The 13,360-nt window shown below is 39.7% G+C and overlaps 1 protein-coding gene across 1 annotated transcript in view; it reads right to left on the bottom strand.

Annotated features, from left to right (window-relative positions):
• LOC137371712 (potassium voltage-gated channel subfamily H member 7-like) overlaps positions 1 to 13,360 on the bottom strand; it is a 525,923-nt gene that overhangs the window by 104,839 nt on the left and 407,724 nt on the right. Inside the window, exon 8 of the mRNA XM_068034535.1 lies at positions 688 to 1,113. Coding sequence (XP_067890636.1) covers positions 688 to 1,113 — 426 coding nt within the window. The remainder of the gene's footprint in view (positions 1 to 687; positions 1,114 to 13,360) is intronic.

Here is a 13,360-nt window from a genome sequence, read left to right as displayed (position 1 = left end):
CATGTTGCTGGAGAAAGAGAAGCATGGCGTGTTTCCTTGCATTCAAAGTACAGTAACTTTGACTCAGTATTCTTTAGCTTCGTAATAAATGGAATTTTGGAGCCCCCTGAAGCCAATTCTGCCCCCACAAACTCAAATGCTCACTCCTTCTCTATCCTCAGGATTGCAGATTGCATCTTAAACCAAGCTAAAGGGGTCATATCATTTTAAAAGTATAACAGAGTCAAATCCATTTACATCTACATTCCTGATATAAACCATCATCAGCTAACATGATTTTGCTTTTGAATTAGACTTCACCAAGTGCTAAATCTGTAATTTTTATGTGCCAGTCCAGATGAATGCAACTTTTATTGTGCATCCTGGGTATATGAGGAAATTCTACCTGATTAAGTTAAAAGTTAGTTTTAATAATACATGTCAATCCACCAATTAGCACACAAAAGATAATTTAACCAGTTTACAGATAGCAAAAAGTCTACTTGTATCACCAGTAAGCAACATCACACATTTCCCTCTAGTTCACTGTGAATAGTAAATTTAGACATTTTACTGCATGGAAAACTTAAGTCAGTCTTAGTCAAAGAAAAGACTTTTTAGTATTGATCATGAAATTCTAAGTATTTTGATGCTTTTACGATTTCCTTTTCAATAAAAATTATATTAATTGTAATTTTCATGACTTACTTCATCAGACCCAGATCCAAAAATCAGCAGGTCAAAAGGTATAGCAGCAACCATGTCAATGAGGAACCAGCCTTTGAAGTAGTGAATTGCAATTTTTGCTGGATGACTAACCACTTCTTCATTTTGATTTACATAAGTTGTTCTGAAGTTTATTAGAATATCAATAATGAACATAATATCCACTATTAAATCAACGACATTTAGTGGGCTGCAGGAGTATCCGCACTCTCTTCTCTTTTGCTCCTCCCGGTCATTAAGTAGAAAGGCTGCAGAGTAGGGAGTGAAGATAGCTGTATAAATTACTAGTAGCAGAATTAACCAATCCCAGACAGCCTTGAAAGGACTATAGTGCAGGATGGTGAGCTTGTGGATGCGAGGAGTCTGAAGCTTGTACTCTGGTAAAACATCAGCTCCCAGGGATAGAACCTGTAGGGTGGAGAAATGGACAGATGTTAGAATGTTGTATTTTAGCTTACATTCAGACTTAGCCCAATTTATATACACTGCTCTGATAAAGGTTTCTGTCATAAAGTTGAAAATACTGAAAAATTATTATAATTTGACCAGAAAATATATGGATGGAAGTTATTTATAATCTAGGATGATTTGTTTGTCATTTTCTTTTGGAACATAGGACATGAGCAGACCATTCAGCCCCTCAAGTCTGTTTTCTCATTCTGCTGTACATCAACTCCATTTACTTGACTTTGATCCAAATCCCTTGATACCTATACCTAACAAAAATCTATTGATCTCAGTCTCGAAAATTTCAGTTGATCTAGCAGTTGCTTGGCCGGAAAATATGGAGAAAGGGCTTAAGCAGCTGTTGGAGAGTTGAGGGGGAATTTCAACTCCCCAATGGGGAGGAAAGGAATGGGGCGCAGTTAGAATGGAGCGGCTCCATTACCCAATCTGTTCTTGCCGATCTGTGATTTTATCACAGCTGGTTTTGGCAGTCGATGAGCCTCCTGCTGGACTCCAGAGGGAGCCTCGTTAATAAATGAAGGTGTGGATCCAATAATATACATGGGATCCTGATGGCCATTCCTGAATAGGATGTCTACCATGGCTCGCCCACCTGTCAGGAAGTCAGCCAGGCCCACTAATGTAAGTTTAAAAAAAAATCCTCACTGAAGTCTGGAAAAATAGCAGTGCTACTCCAGTTCTTGTAAGGTTTCATAAGGGCATCGTACTGCTGCCCTACCTATCCACGATATCCTTGGAACAGCCCCCTGGACTTACCTTGCTGCTGGCAGTCTCCTTCTGAGGGGTGGTCTGTGAGACACAGATTTTTGGCCTTTCCTGACAGCCAGAAGCCACTTTCTACCAGAAACTGCTGAACAGTCAACCAGCGCCATTTGAATGAGGCTTGGCACTTAAAATCTGCTGGGCCTCCAAATCACAATCCCGCACTGTTTTAAAAGCAAAATACTGCGGATGCTGGAAATCTGAAATAAAAACAAGAAATGCTGGAAACACTCAGCAGGTCTGGCAGCATCTGTGGAGAGAGAAGCAGAGTTAACGTTTCAGGTCAGTTCTGAAGAAGGGTCACTGACCTGAAACGTTAACTCTGCTTCTCTCTCCACAGATGCTGCCAGACCTGCTGAGTGTTTCCAGCATTTCTTGTTTTTATTTCACAATCCCACACTGGACTGACGTCCATTCCCGTCGGCTTCCCACCAGGAGTTAAACCCGGCCCCTAGGTGGTCAGCCTTAGCACGGGAAATCGGATCCTTCCACAATACAACATTTATTCGCCTTTTTAAATGTTGCTTCTGAAGTAAAAAAACTATTTTCCACTAGGTGGCAGTATAGCCACTTTGATATTCAAAGTTTCAAAAAAATCAGTCAGTAAAAATATCCTCCAGATTTTATGTAAAGCATCTGATGTTATACATTTCTGTGAATTAAAAATATATGAGTTCATCTCCCATGGTGTTGCTATTAGACAAAAATAAAAGTTGTCTCTCTTCCTGTCTCTGCTTCTCTTTCATTTTCTTTGTCTTGCTCTCTATGTCTTCCACATCTGTTTCACTTTTGGAATGTTTCTCACACACTTTTGCCAGTTAACATTTCTGTACCTCTCTATTTATCTCCAAGCCCACACCCATGGTCCTGACTCCACCCGCCCTCCCCAGCACTACCCCACTCCCCCTTCCTGCCAGCCTGGCTGCCTGCTCAAGTTCCTTCTGGCAGTGTAGAAGCATGGTGGCCTACTGGATTCTGAGCTGAGCTTCAAATGTCACATCCAGTTTATCACCATGACTGCCTATTTCCATCATTTCCTATTACCACACCCACCTGTACTTCATCTCCACTGCCATCTATACACTCAGCTAATTATTTGTCACCTCCAACTCCAACTTTTCCAATAACTTTAAACAAAAACAGAAAATGCTAGGAATACTCAAGAACAGTGTCTGTTTCAGATGTCCAGCATCTACAGTATTTTGTTTAACATGCTTCTCCTCTTTCTCCCTGCATCTTTGTGATTCATTGCAGTGTCCTATTGCAAATCATTTCTTCAGCATTTCAAAACTGTAAAAATCCTTATTGCCCTTTATCTTTCCATCCCAAGCTTCAAAAACCCAAGCCTGTCGCCACCTTATCACTACTTGTTTTATCTCGTGTTTTCTCCTGTTCTTTTCAACCTTGCTGATGTTCCATGCTTATAGGCCTTGGCTTTTCACCTAGATTTTTACAGAAGTTTAATGCAATGCAAGTGGAGGAGCATGTTAGCCCAGGTTAGATACTGATTGAAACCATAACCCACATGGATTTCTACAGTGAATGTTTATCATGTTTTTTTTTTAAGGAAAACTTGCATTTATATAGCATCTTTCACAACCACTGGACATCTCAAAACTTTACAGCCAATGATGTACCTTTGAACTGCAGTCACATCAGTAATGTAGGAAACCTACCAGTCAATTTGTGCACTGCTCCACAAAGAGCAATGTGATTAAGACCAGATAATCTGTTTTTTTGACGTTGGGTGGTCAGGAATAACTCCCCTACAGTTATTTGAAATAGTGCCATGGGGTCTTTTAGAACTCCTGCAAAATATAGCCTCTCCAATAATGCTGCACTCCCTCAATACTGCACAGGAGTGCCAGCTTTGAAGTTTATGCTTAAGTCCTGGAGTGGGACAAGAACTTTCTGACTCAGAGGCATGAGTGCTACCAACTGAGCTGCAGCTTATACTCAAATAGATGCACTGAAGCCAATATATGGGCTAATTGTAATAATTTATATTATATACCTGTTTTCTGCACTAGATCAAAACTTTATGACCAGAAATGTGTGGATGCTGGATGAATATAATTGTTTGGGGTATTTTTTTCAAAAGCTAAACCATTGCCTGCACTGTAAACAAAAGCATACACACTGCAAGGGGCAAATGAGGCTGAAACAATGAAATAATCAGCATATGACCCAAAAGAAAATAAAAATAAAAAGTGAATATTCCTTCCACTATTTGGGATAGTGTAGTGTGTTTTATGCTTTGTATTGCTATGGGAAGCCTTGTAAGAAAAGTTAAAACGTTTGGAATTTTTTCAGTCATTTGTGCTCTGCAAAATAAACCATCTTCCTAATTTGTCGTCAGTTGTATCTTAGCAGAATGTTTATCAGTTCTGCCTATCAAAAGATTGGAGAAGACCACATAGGGATGTGAGAGTTTTTGTTACCCAGCGCATATGTCATGGGAAGACATTGTACATCCATTAAGTTACATTGTTGTATATGTAGAGATTAGGCATTGTGAATCAGCTCTGGAAGGTACTGAGTGACATCTGCTTATCGGAGTGACTGACACCACTGAACCTGAACAGGTATCTCCATAAAATCCAAATTTATAACAGGCATGTAAGAAACACTGATGATGTTTGGTCAGGTCACTGCGTTCACTAAAGAAGTTGGTGGAGGTCACTGCGCTCACTAAAGAAGTTGGTGGGGTAGAACTGTCAATGGGGGCTGGAATTCTTTTCATTCAACTCCAGGTAATTATGAAAGCCAATGTCCTAATGGATCGGCTGGTTCTGGCTGGACAAATAGGAAGAGGCTACCAGTGCTCTGTGGTGATAAACTGTAGTTTTCGCTGATTAAATTCCAGCAGTATACCTCAGCACACTTTGGGTTCTCTAAGCGTTGTGTCTACTGACTTGCACCTAAGCCATCTGGACTTGGGCAGGTGGGGTGTGTCCCCATTTGAAGGGTGGGTATATTTCATAGCTGTTAAAAAGTCCTCTACCCATGCGGATATCTCAGCACCTTGATTTAGAGAATCACAAACATGATGATTGATTTCTGCACGTGTCACACACTTAGCAAAACTAAAATGTTGCTGTCAACTGATGAATTTATTAGGTGGGGACAGAGTTATATGTCCCCCATTGTAATACTAGATCCAGCGTGAACAAGCAATCACCAATTGTTCTTTAATAAAAACATCATAGGTGGCGTTCTGTGGCTGGATAAAGGGCAACGAAGACCGTGTTGAGTCAAAGGAACAGGGATTTCTCTTTTGTTGATTTAGAAATTTTTTTCAAATGGGTATTTAAAATTAAAACTTTTTGAAATTAATTCTCAGGAGGTGGACGTCACTGGCAAGGTCAGCATTTATTGCCCATCTCTAGCTGACCCAAGAAAGTGGTGGTGGGCCTTCTTTTTAAACCACTGAAGTTCATGTTCTTTATAGAGCTTTGTTACAACTGCGTGGCTTACTGGGCAACTTCAAAGAACAGTTAGGAGCCAACCACTATGGATATGAACTGCAGCCAGCGACCAGATAAGAACAGCAAGCATTATTCCCTGAAGGGCATTAGTGAGTCAGTTGGGTTTTTAGAACCATTCGAACACTCCATAGTGTCTTCTCCTATATTTTTTTTTACTTCCATATGTTTTAACCTGAATTCAAATTTTCGCACTGCTACAGTACGATTATGAGCTCACATTCTCTGCATTATCAGTCCAGGCCTCTGGATTACCAGTCCAGTAACGTAACCACTACACTACCATACCCTAATTTGAACTTAGCTTGCCCTTTCTGGTAGTTACGAGGTTTTTAAAGTCATTATTATTGTACAGTCTCAGTTCTGAATTTAAAAAAAATCTAGGTTGTTCTTATCTGGTACCAGGTTTATAAAATGATCTGTAGCTAATAACATTGAATTGAATGTAGTCAGTAATCCAAAAGTAAAATTGGATAAATCATCAAATAAAAATTGGAGCTTTGTGATGTGAAGTTTTTATACTGTGTTTGCCAGGAAGAGGTTTAGAAAATATTTCAAAGCAGATGAAGGATTTGTAATGGTATCCTGGTTGGAACGTAAATTGGAAGCCCTTAACACAAATACATATATTGGAACTGTCTCCGCTTCCTTTCTTCTCTGTCAGCAGTTTCCACCTACATGCACTACACTGAATGTCATTTTTCACCTCAATTATCTCTGCTCGTCTCATGTGAGCAAATAGCTACATTTTGAAGCACATCACAATCAGTCAAAATAAACACAGGTTTTCCTCAATTTTCCAATCCAAAATACTCGCAGATTCAAAATAGCAAATAGTTTGCACAATAAGTTGTATAGAGGATATTGGAGGAGAAATCATTTGTTGCAAAGTGATACTTTTCAAACAGAAGTGAGTTCCTCATTTGTTAGAAGTTTTGATCCTTGCTGTAGATATTGGGATGAATTTTCTTGAGATGGCCGAAAGTGGGACCCAGGGCAGCAGATTGGCGGTGCCATCTAATTAAGGATGGCGGCCCATCTCCAAGATTGCTGGCTTAATCAGAAGGCAGCAGCTCAGCAGCGCCACCGCTAGGGATGGCCATTGCTGAGGTTGCAGCTCAGGTATGGGCACCTCAATGGCCAGGTGGCCTTGAAGAGAGTTCTGGTAGGTTGGGTGAAATCGGGGCCTGGCAGCCAGGCCCCAACAATCAGTTGGGGGAGGGGGTTGTGGAGCACTGGCAAAGCCGTTACCACGGGGGTGACTATTGATGCTGGGAGGCCCCTCGGTGGGCCCTGAAGTGCCCATAAAGGAGGGCACTCCACCCCCGGAACCCTCTGGGAGGCCATCAGATTTCACTGGGAGGCTCCCACTCCGCTGCCTCCCCCCCCCACCCCGGTGCGGTCACAAGCCCTCCCAATGCAGGCAGCCCATCTGCCAATTTTCCCGCTGTGGGGACCCCTCTTGATGCATTCCCTTGCCATTTTGCCAGCTCTTCTGCTCCCAGCCCTTTGCTAAGGAGCTCGGAAAATTATGGCCATTGTCTTAGATATTATTTTAAATACAATATGAACATAAGAAATAAGAGCAGGAGTAGGTCATTTGGCCCTTTGAGCCTGATCTGCCATTCAACAAGGTCAAGGATGATTTTCTACCTCAACTCCACCTTCCTGCACTATCCCCATATCCCTTCATACCTAAAAATCTAATGACCTCTGTCTTGAATATACTCAACAGATCAGCATCCAAAGCTCTTTGGGGTACAGAATTCCAAAGATTCACAACCTTTTGAGTAAAGAAAGCTTCATCTCAGTCCTGAATGGACGATCCCTTATTCTGAGACTTGAACCTGTGTTCGAGATTCCCCAGCCAGGGGAAACAATTTTTCAGCATCTATCCTGTCAAGCCCCTTATGAATTTTAGATGTTTCAATTAGATCACCTCTCACTCGTCTAAACTCTAGAGAATATAGGCCTGGTCTACTCAATCTCTCCACATAAAACATTCCCCTCATCCCAGGAATCAGTATAGTGAATCTTTGTTGCACTCTGTCTAGGGCAAGTATGTCTTTCCTTAGGAAAGGAAACTGCACACAGTACCCCAAATGTTCCCTCACCAATGCCTTGTATAACTGTAGTAAGACTTCTTTACTCTTATACTCCAATCCCTTTGTAACAAGAGCTAACATATCTTCTAATTGAAAGGGCCTTCCTAATTGCTTGCTGTACCTGCATGTTAACTTTCTGTGATTCATGAATAAGCATACCTCAGCAAATTTGTATTCGTTCCATTCAGTGCCCTCATGTAAGTCATTAATATAGATTGTAAATAACTGAGGCCTAAGTACTGATCCTTGCAGTACCCTGCTAGTTATAGACTGACAACCCAAAAATGTCCCATTTATTCCTACTCTCTGTTTTCTGTCCATTAACCAATTCTCAATCCATGCTAATATGAGTCCAAAGGTACTTGCCACTACTGTAAACAGTTTTACATTTAGTCTGTGCCCAAACTGCCCAATATCTAACTAAAAATAATGTATCAGTAGTTTCCCCTTTTGATCTTAACTGGATATTCTTATCTTTTACACATTGCCTCTACTTGTGTCTCTCCAATTTCTTTCAGAGGTGTACCAAGAAAACATTTAGTTAGGTGACGCCTGTTACAAATTATGAAGCCATTTTATTTCTTAGTGAGCAAGTGAACATACAGAGAAATTTATGATAAGTTCCATTTAATTCAATCGACATAAAATGTCTTCATATAATAACACAAAAAAAAGCTGGACATCAGTAGGTTATCTTGTTTAATTTAAACAAAATAACTCCCAACTATTGTTCTGCATTATAATCTATTAATCTGGCATATGGCTAACCTGGACACTTTCTATTTAAAAACCTGATTGCCAGTGGGTGCTTTTTGTTCCTGTTATTATCTCCTTTTGTTTAGGATCAGAAGGAAGTGCCAAGCACCTAGGACCAAGGACTTCCAAACATAATGGGTGTGAGATGCTCATTGATTACCAGGAAAGATTAATGAATTACTTGCTGTTTTCAGTCTTTTAGGAAACAAGTTCAGTTCTTAGCTCATTTGTAATTTAACCACTTTTCCTTTCTATGCTTTAAAAACCTAACGTTTAAATGTGACTCCTTTTGGTAGAAAAATAGTCAAAAATAGGAAAGAGTGGGAGAGTAGGGGCGAATGGATGGTTCTTTCAAGTACCAGCTAAGGCATGATGGGCTGAATGACCTCCTTCTGTGCGGTAAGATTTTATGATTCTAAGAAATATTGAAAACAGATACTTATGCTGATTAACATATTCAGATAATTGTCCCTAAATTGGATCCCTATTACTTATATGCACAACATGTGATATTAGATCTAAAATTGTCTGTAACCTTTCTATTCAAATGCCTCCTAAATTCTAACAACCAAGGCATATTGTCTTTACTAGACAGCCATTTGTTTTCAAAACACAGCTATGGAAAATGTAACAGAGTGTAATTAGGCAGCCCAATGGTGCAACATGCTGTAACACCAATACGGATTTCGACAGAAAGAGAAATACTGATTCAACGTCATCCCAGCAAGTTCCTGATCTCAGCCCAGCAGTGCCCAAGTGTTTCCTACAGGAAAGAAGAAACAATTGGCAGGACAGTCATCTGCAAGAGTTTCTGACATGCCTTCTAGCAGCCAGTTCACAATGGCATTGTTAAAATGCCATGTTCTTTCCCACAGTTGGTGCAGCAAGGTAGAAACATGGGAAGGTATGGAAGAATGTCCTCCCTTGTCTACTTGCTATAAGGATTCTATTTGACTCAATCCATTTGCTAATGGGCATACTCCTAAAGCACGAGATTGTTTCTAATTCAATAGCAACAGTCTATCTCACTTGGAAAAGCCACAGGCTGGCTTGTGCAGAAAATCGCACCGCGGGTAAGTACATTAATCTGCAGGATTTGTTGCAGATGCCACACCACAACAAACCACTTGCCCTAATTAGAGGCTTATAAAAACCAAGCCACTTAATCATAACTTCCTGATTTATCTTTTCTGCTTGGCCTTTTCTTCTTATGCTTTTTGGCCTTGGTGATGTACTAGACTATGTTTAATGACAAAAAACGCAAAGCAAGATTGAGACTAATTTCTTCATTAAGGAGGTGCTGACAAACTAAATGCTGTCATTAACGCAAACTGCAGTAAAATTTGTTGTTTGCCCAGGCAAAATTAAAGTCATTGGAAGGATATAACCCAGCGTGTTATTACACAATGAGAAATGGATTTTTTGACATTCTTCAATTCAGTTTTCAAGTCCAAGCAATTTATTACATTAATGTCCTGCCTGGAGAATTCAGCACTTCACCACAGCAATTTAATTTTTAAAATGATTAAACTAGTTACATCAGTGAAAAATTAAGTATATTTATGGTACGTATACATCATAGTCTATAGATTCTCAAAACAGATTGCAGAGCTGCAAATGCTAAAGCTTTAAAGAATTCTGCAACTTCATTTTTCTAATTGTTACTAAGCTTTTGACTGCTCTATATTAATTATATAAATGCAAGTTATTGTTGAAATCAGATTGCTCTTTTGAAACTGTAGAGAGGCACATTTTATTTAAATATACTGATTAATGAGAAATACTCTAATTAAAAAAATATAGGTTGAGCTCCCCTGATAACTTGTTGGGTAAATACACCATCTGCCTTACTAAGAGTCCTGCACGACTCAGTCCTCCATTAAAGCCTTCACTTACATTCAAAGTTCATTTCTACTCAATACTTTCAAATTTATAGCTCATTATAAAACCAGATAAAACCTAGCCTTTTTTGTAGCTGGATCATATTTGGAACATTCTTCTGATTATTAGCAGGATGCCATCTTCATGAAAATATTTACCCAACTGCTGTTTTTGTTTTGAAAAAAAATCTGTGTTGTTTTCATCATGATGATGTTGCATGCAAATGTCTCAATAATGATATCATTGTTTTTAGGCAAAGCCACAAACACTTCTTCAATATCCCTTTAAAAGTATCAGCAGAATTCAAGGTTCCATGCTGAGTTAGCTGATCTTAGCTACGATGAAGTTAATCAATTGGTCTCAACAGTTTTAGGCTGAACAGAGGAAAAGATCAGCTAACAATTCAGTCCCTGCTTGCTATCAGTTATCCAAATGGAAAAATGCAGATATATGAACATTGGCTGCAATGGCTTTAATGGTTGAATAACCTGCCGACTGCCTTGCCTTACACATGAAAAATGGTCACTTTGGCTAGGCATTATGGGTCTGCCAGATTCTGTGGGATTGTACCCCAGCATGAATCACTGCCTTCGTGATAGAGAGGTGGAAGGAGAAAAAAATCTTTAAAAACAATACACAGCACAGAATGTGCTTGGTGCCACCTGACAAAAGTAAATAAATTGGTGATTTTTTTTTAACATGATACTTTTAAAGGGATACTTTTAAAGGGATATTGAAGAAGTGTTTGGTGGCTTTGCTTAAAAACAATGATATCATCATTGAGACACTTGCATGCAACATCATCATGATGAAAACAACACAGATTTTTTTTCAAAACAAAAACAACAGTTGGGTAAATATTTTCATGAAGATAGCATCCTGTTAATAATCAGAAGAATGTTCCAAATATGATCCAGCTACAAAAAAGGCTAGGTTTTATCTGGTTTTATAATGAGCTATAAATTTGAAAGTATTGAGTAGAAATGAACTTTGAATGTAAGTGAAGGCTTTAATGGAGGACTGAGTCATGCAGGAGTCTTATCCACTGCCCTCCTACCCTTCAGCTCGAGTTCAAATCCAGTTCCCAAATAATGAGCTGAAAGTCTCTTTTCTCTACTGAGTTGAAAGTTTTAAATGAAATATGTTTGGTAATCACATTACTTCTTAGCAGTTGTGATCTAATAGAGAAAAACTGTCCCCACATTGCTTTCCTTTACTCATAGCTGATGTGGGAACTGGAAAAGAAATCACACTGGGATTTATTTTATATGCATATCCAATTGGCAGTAATAATTTTATCTTAACTACATCTGATGAAATCCCCTACTTTTGCAAATTAGTAAGATTTCTAAAACTTCTGAAGGATGCTCTGATTGCAGAATTAGCAGACAGCATGTTTCATTTGTATGCCACCGGCAAATGTAATTTAATTAAGCTAATTAGCCGTAATAGTTGGACTGCTTCTCAGTTGTCATATACAGAAAGGATCTGGTTCACAGAGGAGTTGACATGTGTGTCCATCTGGCCTTCAAGCTTTTTTTTCCGACAAATGAGATACTGTGACTGAAGGAGAAATTTGGCTGATCACTGAGTTTCTGTATCAGTTCACCAACTCTTAACAGCCTTCTACTCATTTCATAGGTTCATTTATTTCAAAATGGTTAGAATAACAGATCTCTCAGGGATCATTAAAAATAGTCACCATTTTCCAAACTATACAAAAGGCAGGTTTGGCAAAAGAGTATGAAAGAGCTTCATCATCAACAAATCAAAAAAATGTAAAGTTCTATTTGCACACTAGCAACATGAACAGCCCCGAAAACATTTGTGGAGGACATTTTGTACCTGTGAAGGTGAGGGATGTGAGTACTGGGAAATGGGATATGCCTCCCATTTTTGTACCTAACATCTAGATCATAATCCCAATTCCGATATAGCACAAATTAAATGCAATATTAAGTTCTCGCTACACTGGTTGTGAAGGACAATTTGTTGTGACTGCTGCGTGTGGAGACTCTTTCCCCCAACTGCCTTACACAGCCAGGGCTACCAAAATAAAAAGCCCAGGCCAAAGAAGCAGTGGCATGAATCGCCAGCTTAGTCTTACCTTGAAACGTCCTTTCCTTTGTGTTACCAAAGACACTAAAATTCCATTCCCTGAGGAACCCCTTCCCTGCAACATCAAAACCCCAACACCCTTCCCAATTTTACCAAGGCCTGTGAAAACCCCTCACCAGTGTTCCTACAGCATAGGAGACACATCCCTAATTCTCCCAGAGCAGGGACCCTCCTCCCCCATTTTACTGCTCTTAGAGCCCAAATCCTCCTGTGTTAGTGCTACCAGAACTCAACAGCTTGCCTCAGTGCTACCAGACTCAAAGATCTTTCCCCGGTGTTGCCAGACCCCATTGGAATTTTAACTTGATGATCTGAATGGGAGGCCGCAGTCAGTGTCACTTCACCAGGTGGAGACAGCGGGGAAGGTGAGCAAGACTAGAAGAGGGTAATTTTCCCTAACTCTAACAAGAAGTCCCCTCCAGTCCCCACAGATAAGGCTTAGGTTTCCCAAGCTGTGAGCTTGCTCCCCCTTCTCAATAGTCCTGGTATGACCCAGGCAGGTTATCCTGCCAGATACAAGGTCTCCATAAGTGGATTTTGGGCCACACGATTTTCCACTGCTGCTGACTGACTTCCTGACTGGAAGTCAGTCCACGGGATTTAAATGAGGATCAAGTGTTAAAATATCTGTAGCCTTCTTTCTGGAGCAGCCGATAAGTTTCTAACTTACTCTCTGAAACGGGTCTCAAAGTTAAAATAGGACCCACAGACTCAATAACATGACCTGTCCTGTAGACAACCTCAGGAACTGGTGCTGCCACTTTGAACTTTCTAATTGTCATTAAAGGATGTTTTACATTTTATTTTATTTTTGAAGATTTCAATTTTTTAAATCACCATAATTTTAAAATTTAAGTTACATATTTTTTTCTAGTTTTAACGAAACAGTTTTGACATGAAATAAAGACAGGAAATGCTGGAAACCATGCAACAGTTCAGGTAGCATCTGTGACTCTCCATCTTCACAGCTGTGGCCTGACCTGCTGAGTGTTTTCCAACACCTTCTGTTTTTATTCCAGAGTGCTAGCATCTGCAGTATTTTGCTTTTGTTTTAGCTTTTGTTATGATTTATTTTGCAAG

This window comes from Heterodontus francisci, chromosome 7 (assembly GCF_036365525.1).
Source record: "Heterodontus francisci isolate sHetFra1 chromosome 7, sHetFra1.hap1, whole genome shotgun sequence".
Lineage (NCBI taxonomy): Eukaryota > Metazoa > Chordata > Chondrichthyes > Heterodontiformes > Heterodontidae > Heterodontus > Heterodontus francisci.
The sequence above is the reverse complement of the archived record's forward strand: the minus strand, read 5'-3'. Positions and strand labels throughout refer to the sequence as shown.